This window comes from Procambarus clarkii, chromosome 54, assembly GCF_040958095.1.
Source record: "Procambarus clarkii isolate CNS0578487 chromosome 54, FALCON_Pclarkii_2.0, whole genome shotgun sequence".
NCBI lineage: Eukaryota > Metazoa > Arthropoda > Malacostraca > Decapoda > Cambaridae > Procambarus > Procambarus clarkii.
Window position 1 is genome coordinate 16,311,358 of NC_091203.1, and position 8,965 is coordinate 16,320,322.

General features: G+C 40.3%; 1 protein-coding gene across 7 annotated transcripts in view; it reads left to right on the forward strand.

The window, feature by feature from the left end:
* The window catches only part of LOC123771284 (uncharacterized), a 50,118-nt gene extending 41,890 nt beyond the window's left edge, over window positions 1-8,228 (forward strand). For 6 of the 7 annotated variants that reach the window (XM_045763765.2, XM_069305134.1, XM_069305132.1 and 3 more), the window contains 2 exons: window positions 5,668-5,829; window positions 7,860-8,228. In XM_045763765.2, coding sequence (XP_045619721.1) covers window positions 5,668-5,829; window positions 7,860-7,963 — 266 coding nt within the window. In that variant the 3' untranslated portion in view covers window positions 7,964-8,228. Of the gene's footprint in view, window positions 1-5,667; window positions 5,830-6,844; window positions 7,019-7,859 lie in introns of all 7 variants that reach the window. The other variant, XR_011222846.1, reaches the window with a different exon arrangement.
* Window positions 8,229-8,965: the final 737 nt, after the last annotated feature.

Below are 8,965 nucleotides of genomic sequence, written 5' to 3' on the forward strand. Positions count from 1 at the left end.
AAAGCTACCCATTTCATTATGTATGAGGTCAATTTTTTTTATTGGAGTTAAAATTAACGTAGATATATGACGGAACCTAACCAACCCTACCTAACCTAACCTAACCTATCTTTATAGGTTAGGTAGCCAAAAAAGTTAGGTTAGGTGAGGTTAGGTAGTCGAAAAACAATTAATTCATGAAAACTTGGCTTATTAGGCAAATCGCTCCTTGCATAGTAGGCTGAGAAGTGCGTTCTGGCTACTAGGTACGACATATATATATATATATATATATAAATATAAATTCCAACCTGAAGCTCATGCCTTCTTTACCCAGCAAAGTTTCATCTGTTTATCAAAGAATTTTTAAATATGTTTTTATCAACCCGTTCTCGCAAATTTAATAAGTCAATATTGACTTATTAAATATGTGCATAGGTGACATACTTAACATAATAGATACCCTTAAAAAGATTCATAGAAAACACTGACCTTACCTAACCTTGTTAGTATCTTAAGATAAGCATCTTATTGCTTCGTAATTACAATTATTACCTAACCTATAATAGGTATAGGTTAAGTAATAACTGTAATTACGAAGCAATAAGATGCTTATCTTAAGATACTAACAAGGTTAGGTAAGGTCGGTGTTTTCTATGAATCTTTTTAGGGGTATCTATTATGTTTAGTATATCACCTATGCACGTAGTTAACACTTTCGCGCTCTCGGCGAAGGTCACTCAGCCATCCGTATGTGCGCGCGGCGTTTTTATCGCTTAAGCGTAAAAACAAAAATGTGTATACTCTTTTTACTTTTCTGACCTTAGTTTTCATGCTACGTATTTCATTTTGGTACCAACGTGTTCGCAATAAAATTCTCTAGAAGAACATCAGTAAAAAAAGTCACGAAAGCTATAGAGATACCAGCATGAAATAAATAACTACGAAGATGAGTCGCCGTGAGCGCTCAACAGCAACAAAATGTTTTTACTCTTGGGATTATTATCACCTCTACAATTGTCCTACAGCCTTAATTTTGGTATCAATGGACTCCTAATAAAATTCCCAATACGGTGATATGAATATAATAGTAGAATAATGGTCCCGGCCCACCCGCAAGAGTGTGGGAAGTGGGCGCACTGTTACCCGGTAACGGTGACCGGACGACACACGCGCGAAACGTTGCTTTGAAAGTTTATACTTATTTCACTGTTCTGATATTATTAGTGTATGTATGTCATTCATTTTTGTGGCAATGTTTTCGCAATAGAATGTTCTATGAGCTAAATTATACTACACAAACTTGGACCAAATAGGTGTACTTACCAAGGGAAGGCTGGTTGTGGAACAGTAAGTTGAGCATTTGTTCTTCACTCCACCTTCTTCAGGTTCTTCATTCCCGAAGTTGCTCAATAGATGGTTTGTAGGTGGAGTGAAGCTGTTGCGGGTGGTTACTTCTTCACCACCCAATACACCTGTTTCCGGTGGTAATTGGTGTAGCAGGGAACAACACAGAGTGCAACACCACAGGTCTTGCATCCATAGTTCGTGTCCTTCCTTTTACCGGACCGTGCGCATGCATGACACTTGAGACGTTTGAGCAGTCTGTAAATTTCATGTTTCAGTTTGTAGTTCATGCGATTTTCTGAATCAACAATAGGGCGGCCAGGTCCTCTCGCTGGAGGTGTAACAGGAGTTGCAGGAGAGTCAGATTCATCTGACAAAACAGTTTCGTCAACTGGCAGTGTGGCAGACATGTTGGGTTCAGATTCGTTGTCTGCTTCATCTTGAGGTGGTGTAGTGAACAAAGGCCGCCTCACACCAGATGGTCCGGGAGTTGGCATGGCGTCAGCATTGGCAGGAGCCGTGTCATCATTTATGTCTGGAGCGTGCCGCAAGTGTTGAGATGATGATGATGTTTTAGGCCACTCCTCTGTGTCCCAGTGCAATAGGGCCCAGATTGCCACTTCGTGGAACTGTAGCAATGTTAGCTTTTTTCGATCAGTTGTGTTGTATTTGTACAAAACATAGGCATTATGCAATGCCATTTGCAGGAAATAAAAGGTAATCTTTTTGGTCCACTTGTGAGTTTTCCTGGTAAAATGGTAATATTTAACCATTTGATCGAAGTGGTCCACACCTTTCATGAACTTATTGTACTCGCAAATTGCAGTCGGTTTGTTCACTGTTACCTGTTGTATTCCACTTGTTCCGTCTCGGTTGCGAATTCGCTTCCTTCGCTGAACTCGCTGAGTGTCTGCATTGTGGATGTTGGTAATGATTGAAACCACTCGCTTGTCTTTCCACAGGAGAATGAAGGTATTATCTTTGCGGCGGTATACTGTGGTATCCAGTGGAAGTTTACCCTTGGCTAGAGCTTGCAATACCTTTGGGGCGCCACGTAGCATTCTAATTGTGCCACATGTGTACACCCCAAGTTCTCTCAATGTTTCTGTCAGGGTAACCGAGTTGTAGCAATTATCCATGTACAAATGGTAACCCTGGTTCACTAAAGGCTGCATCAACCCCGTTACTGTATCCACTATCGTCTTACCAATACCTGAGTATACGTCAAAGTCATATATGTACCCAGAGACAGATTCAGCAAGCATATAAAGTTTCACACCATACTTGTCTGGTTTATTTGGATTGTACACTTTGAAGGATAGTCGGCCTCGCCATGCCATTGTACCCTCATCCAAACACAACTCTTTCTTGGGGATGTAAACTTGAGCAAACCTCTCTTTCAAGTAATCCATCACTGGTCTCACTTTTATTAGCTTATCACGATTGTTCACGGGCACTGCATTGGTATTGAATGTGTGGAAAAACTGGTTTATATGCTGGAATCGTCTGGACGGCATGAACAAGCTGAAGAAACGAGCATGCCATGGCTTTGCTGTTTGCCAATACATCCTCATAGTTGGGAGCCTAATTATGCCCATCAATATGAACAGTCCTAGGAATCGCGACATTTCACTCACCTTCACTGGGGTCCAAATATCTGATACATTTTCATTGGCCATCCGGAATAACTGCGAGGCGTACAAATTTGTTTCAACGGTAAAGAACTCAAGGAGGGCACGCGTGATGAACAATTGAATATAAGCCAGTGCACTAGTAGGCTTGGGAATTTTCAGTCCAGGATTTCCAGTAAAATCATCAACAACTGGAGAAGTATTGCTACGACTCCAGCCCTCACCAGCCCCAGCCTGCCGAGTACGTACTGTACATGTACGCCTTTCAGCACGCTCGAATGAATCCTCATCACTTTCCTCATCACTTATACTTTCAGAATCACTTGGCGCAATTTGTCGTGTGTTCCTACGACGAGTAACATGTCTGGTAGCTACTTTTCTAGGTAGCCTAGATGCACCACGTGTGCGCCGAGATGGAGGAGGAGGAGAGGGTCGCGGTGCCTCCTCTTCCTCGGTGAGAGCCTCAGTCTCCTCATCACTCGTTGCCGTATCATTCCCTCTAGCTCTAGGTACACTATAATCATTGTGGGTTCCAAAATCTTCCTCCAATACCTCTACTTCACCTTCAGCTTCTGATAAATCCTCCACAAGGCCTGGAATTTTCGTTGGTGTGAGCTTCACTCTGCTCCACTTCTTAAAAACTTGGGTTATTTTGTCCACTCTCGATGACCTGGAGGCTTCCTTGGGCGTAGAAGTGCTTGGGCCTTGACCTTGATCCATTTTTGATGAAGTAATTGGGTATAATCCACACGGAAACGGGTAAAAATGCTCGAGTTTGGCGCGCGAGGGGAGCGTGATCGACTCACGACACGTGACACGAAAACAATGGGCCCGTCACGTGACCGGGTAGGCCGACGCGCCAGGCGGCCTAGTGGTGAGAAAGAGAACTTCATGGCGCGTCGTTTGAAACAAACCCCAATGAAATCGGATTAAAATTGAATTTTATACAAATATTTTAAAAGAAGACATAACTTTATGTCCACTATGCGTTTACGTTAGACGAAACCGGACGCGCCGGCGCGTCCAGATAGCGCGAAAGTGTTAAATTAATAAGTCAATATTGACTTTACGAATTTGCGAGAACGGGTTGGTTTTTATATATTTATTTGTTGGTGTTCTATTACATGTCCAGGAAGAATTTCAGATCAGGATTAACATTTAGTAGAAAGTTTTTGTACATATATGTAGTACAAGAGAATGTGTGGAGTGAGTGTAATTATCTAAGTGTAGTTACAGGATGAGAGCTATGCTCGTGGTGTCCCGTCTTCCCAGGACTCTTTTGTCATATGACACTTTGAAACTCCTGACGGTCTTGGCCTTCACCACTTTCTCACCTAACTTGTTCCAACTGTCTACCACTGTGTTTGTGAAAGTGAATTTTCCTATTGTTCCTCAGCATCTGTGCTTAGTTTAAATCTATGACTTCTTGTTCTTGAAGTTCCAGGTCTCGGGAAATCTTCCCTGTCAATTTTATAAATTCCAGTTACTATTTTGTACGTAGTGATCTTATCACCTGTAATTTCTTCTGTCTTCTAGTTTTGGCATATTTAATGCCTCTAACCTCTCATAGTTCTTGCCCTTCAGTTCTGGGAGCCACTTAGTAGCATGTCTTTGCACCTTTTCCAGTTTGTTGATGTGCTTCTTAATTATGGACACCGCACAACTACTGCATATTCTAGCTTTGGCCTAACAAAAGTTGTAAACAATTTCTTTAGTATTTTACCGTCCATGTATTTAAAAGCAATTCTGAAGTTAGAAAGTTTAGCATAGGCCACTCGCACAACATTCTTTATGTGGGCCTCAGGTGATACTTTTCTATCTAGAACCATCCCTAGATCTCTTTCTTTATCACAATTCTTTAAAGATTTCTCACATAATTTGTAGGTTGTGTGGGGTCTATGTTCTGCTATTCCACATTCCATATCATGACATTTATTCACATTAAATTCCATTTGCCAAGTGGTGCTTCATATACTTATTTTGTCCAGGTCTTCTTGAAGGGCATGCCAATCATCTAAGTTTCTTAATCTTCCTACTATTTTAGCATCATCAGCAAACATGTTCATATAATTCTGTATTCCATCTGGTAGATTGTTTATGTAGACAATGAACATCACCGATGCAAGATCTGAACCCTGTGGTCCTCCACTTGTGACATTTCTCCAGTCCAATACATTGCCTCTGATTACTGCCCTCATTTTTCTATCAGTCAGAAAAGTTTTCATCCATGTTAGAAGCTTACCTGTCATCCCTCCAATATTTTCCAGTTTCCGGAACAACCTCTTTTGTGGAACTCTATCAAAAGCCTTTTTTAGGTCCATATAGATGCAGGCAACCCAACCATCTCTTTCCTGTAAAATCTCTGTGGCTCGATCATAGAAACTGAGTAAATTCGATACACAGGATCTTCCAGATCAAAAACCATTGTGTCTGTCTGATATTATACCATTTCTCTTCAGGTGTTCTACCGATTTAGTTTTTTATTATTTTTTCCAATATTTTGACTATTACACTTGTCAATGATACAGGTCTATAATTGAGTGGATCTTCTCTGCTGCTACTTTTGTAGATTTGAACTATTGTGTGTGTGTGTAGCATGTACATAAATTCAAGCAGAGTGGCTGTGTGTTATCTGTAGCTGCAGCTGTAGAGAAACACAATTTTTGTTTAATGAGGATATATATTTTATTCAGGTTTTCCTTATTTTCAGTTCACACTCAGCAAAATGTCAACCAAGTTCAATATAGTGCTATAGAGGGAAGCAATCAAAATAGGAAGATCAGTGAAGCAAAAGACAAGAATGTAGAGCAAGAGGATAAGTCCTTGAAAGAAATGAAGAAACAAAGACTTTCTCAAGATACAACTGATACAGGTAATCAAAACTCATTCTTCATTACTCAATTTGAAAGCAAAACTTGTACTCGCCTAGTTGTGTTTGCAGGGATTGAGGATTGGCTCTTTGGTCCCGTGTCTCAACTGTCAATTAACTGGTGTATAGATTCTTGGGCCATTCCTCCAGTTTGTCCAGTTTTAGTTATATATTTTTAAGTTTTTCCCATAGTATGAGTATTAGTGGTTTTGGGCATTGTACTTGCCTTTCCTATGAATCCTACAATCTGCTTGTATCCTATGTATGTATGTACAATGGGGCCTCGACTTACGATGCTAATCCGTTCCCAGAGACGGAATGTAAGTCGAAATATCGTAAGTCAAAGCGATTTTTCCCATAAGAAATAAAGAGAATTGAATTAATCCTTTCCCCACCCTCCAAAATATTAACATACAAATAAATTTTATACTGAATACAATGTTTTTTTCTAACTACAGTACAGTACCAAAGTTTCTCTTACCTTTATGGAGGGCTCTTGATGGTGTATGGAAGATGGTGATGAGGGGGGAGGAGGAGAGTTGTTACTGTATGGAAGGGAAGTCCCCTTCCATTATCACATCAGGCAGTGATGTTTTCTCTGGGGTACTCTCTCTCTCCTACGTTTTGCCTGAATACCACTAGGACCTGGTTATGGTTGTGTGCTTGTTTGTCTCACTACAAATTTGTCAAGATACATTTTTTTTTACTTCGTTTTAACATTTGTCTGTAATGATGCATCACAGTGTCATTGAATAGGTTAAGGCAACGACCTACTGCAGCTTGATTTGGGCGAGTCGTTTCAGCAAAGGTTTGCAATTCTTCCCATGCTGCACACATCTTCTTAATTGTTGAGGAAGAGACATTCTGTACTCTTGTTTCTGTTCTATGGTCGTCCTTACATGGGTTTTCATATCTTGAGCCTTACCACTGACTTACCTGGGACTCATGGCGTAATATATAATAATTACTTTAATGTTCAAAATGCAAAAAATCACCACAAAAGTGGAATTTCTTATAGGCGTGATCGTCACTAAGCGGGCAGCTGTAGTAAACTGAGGCAGGTCGGCCGCGTGACCGGGAACCACGCCCTCGGTCGACCCGAACGTGTACCAACAAATATCGGAAGTCGATGACACCATCGGATGTCGAGTCGCATTTTTCGATGAAATTTACATCGTAACTCGAAATTATAGTAAGTAGGGGCAATCGTATGTCGAGGTGCCACTGTATGTATGTATGTATGTATGTATGTATCTATGTATGTATGTACTTTTGCCTATATAAAATATTCACATTATCAAAGACCATACATTCATCACACATTGCATTCCCAGATTTTATGTTTTGGTGGAGAGGGGTTTCGTGCTGTCTTAGTGCCATCTTGGCCAAGAGGTACCTTGGATCATATGGTCTTGGGGAAAAGACCATCATGCATTCATTCATTTATGATGGTCTTGGGAGAACATTGTGAATGAATGAATGGAGGTTTTGGGGTGGCTTCTAGTGTGCTTTTTGGACCTGGCGAGTGTTTGGGTCCTGTCCCATCTCAAGAATGTCTGATCATATATTCAAAGCTCTTTTTGTTATTTGGCAGTCTTCCAGCTGTCAACTATTTGTTGTGATGTGTTTTGTTAATATATATTTTGTTTAGAATATACTGTATGGAAACCAGGGATACTTTTCTTCATTGTCTACAAATATAAAAAAATCTATTTTTAAATATAAAGTACTTGTTTTATATTCACAAATAATTATTATATAAGTGTGCAATGAATTGATGTGTGCTGTATTGGCAGAGCATCAAATCATCTAGATGGTAGGGCAAGTAAACCAATTTTAACTCAAATAATCTATGCTAGGTTTCTTGGAAACCACTGTGGCACCACAATTGCCCTTCTTGGTCTCTTTCTACAGTGTGTTGTGATGCCTGGTGGCCTCTGTCTATAGACTATTATGGTTCCAAATTTCTGTGATTTTGGTGTTTTGTTTTTTGTAAATATTTCTTACATATTTTATGTTTTCCACATTTTCAGCACATCAGTGTCTACTTACTGCTGAAGCAAGTAACTTGATCAGGGGTCCCAAAGAGCATATCTTAGAAGGGTCGAAGATGTCCATTGAAGACGAGATGGGTTGAAGCCATCAAACGGAAAAGAAGAAAGAAATCTTTTAAAGATAGTCAAGAAGGAAGGTGAATCTGTTGGAAAAGGGCAAGTCATGATGCTTTAGAATAGATTTTTTTTTTTTAAATGTAATTAAGTCAGAGGTGACTCCCATCAAAACTATGTATCTTACTTCCTTTGCAGAACAATATAATTTCTAAAAAATTTCCTAATTATTTATGTAAAATATATGATTCATTATTGTAATAAACTCAATAAACTTGTGTTTAAAGTCAGTAATCCATATATTCATTTATCAATCCATCCTTGTACTCACCTAATTGTGCTTGCGGGGTTGAGCTTTGGCTCTTTGGTCCCGCCTCTCAACTGTCAATCAACTGGTGTACTTACATTGTGCAGTATGTGTAGAGAGATTGTGCAGAGACTTGACTTTTAACATGTTGAAGACTTTTAGTAAGGGAGCAGAGTGTTGTCTGATACTGTAATTTGTGATGGTTGTAATTTCTGATTTTTGTTGATTAATTTGGGGTAGGGGTAATTAAGGGTTATCTTGAGATGGTTATCTTGAGATGATTTCGGGGCTTTAGTGTCCCCGCGGCCCGGTCCTCGACCAGGCCTCCACACCCCAGGAAGCAGCCCGTGACAGCTGACTAACACCCAGGTACCTATTTTACTGCTAGGTAACAGGGACATAGGGTGAAAGAAACTATGCCCATTGTTTCTCGCCGGCGCCCGGGATCGAACCCGGGACCACAGGATCACAAGTCCAGCGTGCTGTCCGCTCGGCCGACCGACTCCCTCCAGGGTGGTGGATCCCCAGGCACAGTTACCATAGGCAAGACATAGATAAATGAGGGAATAATACTGAGTAACTAGGACAAGGCGAGGAACATAGTATTTGACTTTGGAAAGAATGCCTACTATTTTAGAAACCTTTTTGCTAATATCTTGTATATGGCAATGGAAATTGAGTATGTTTTCAATGTGAATACCTAGGAACTTCACATCTACTCTGT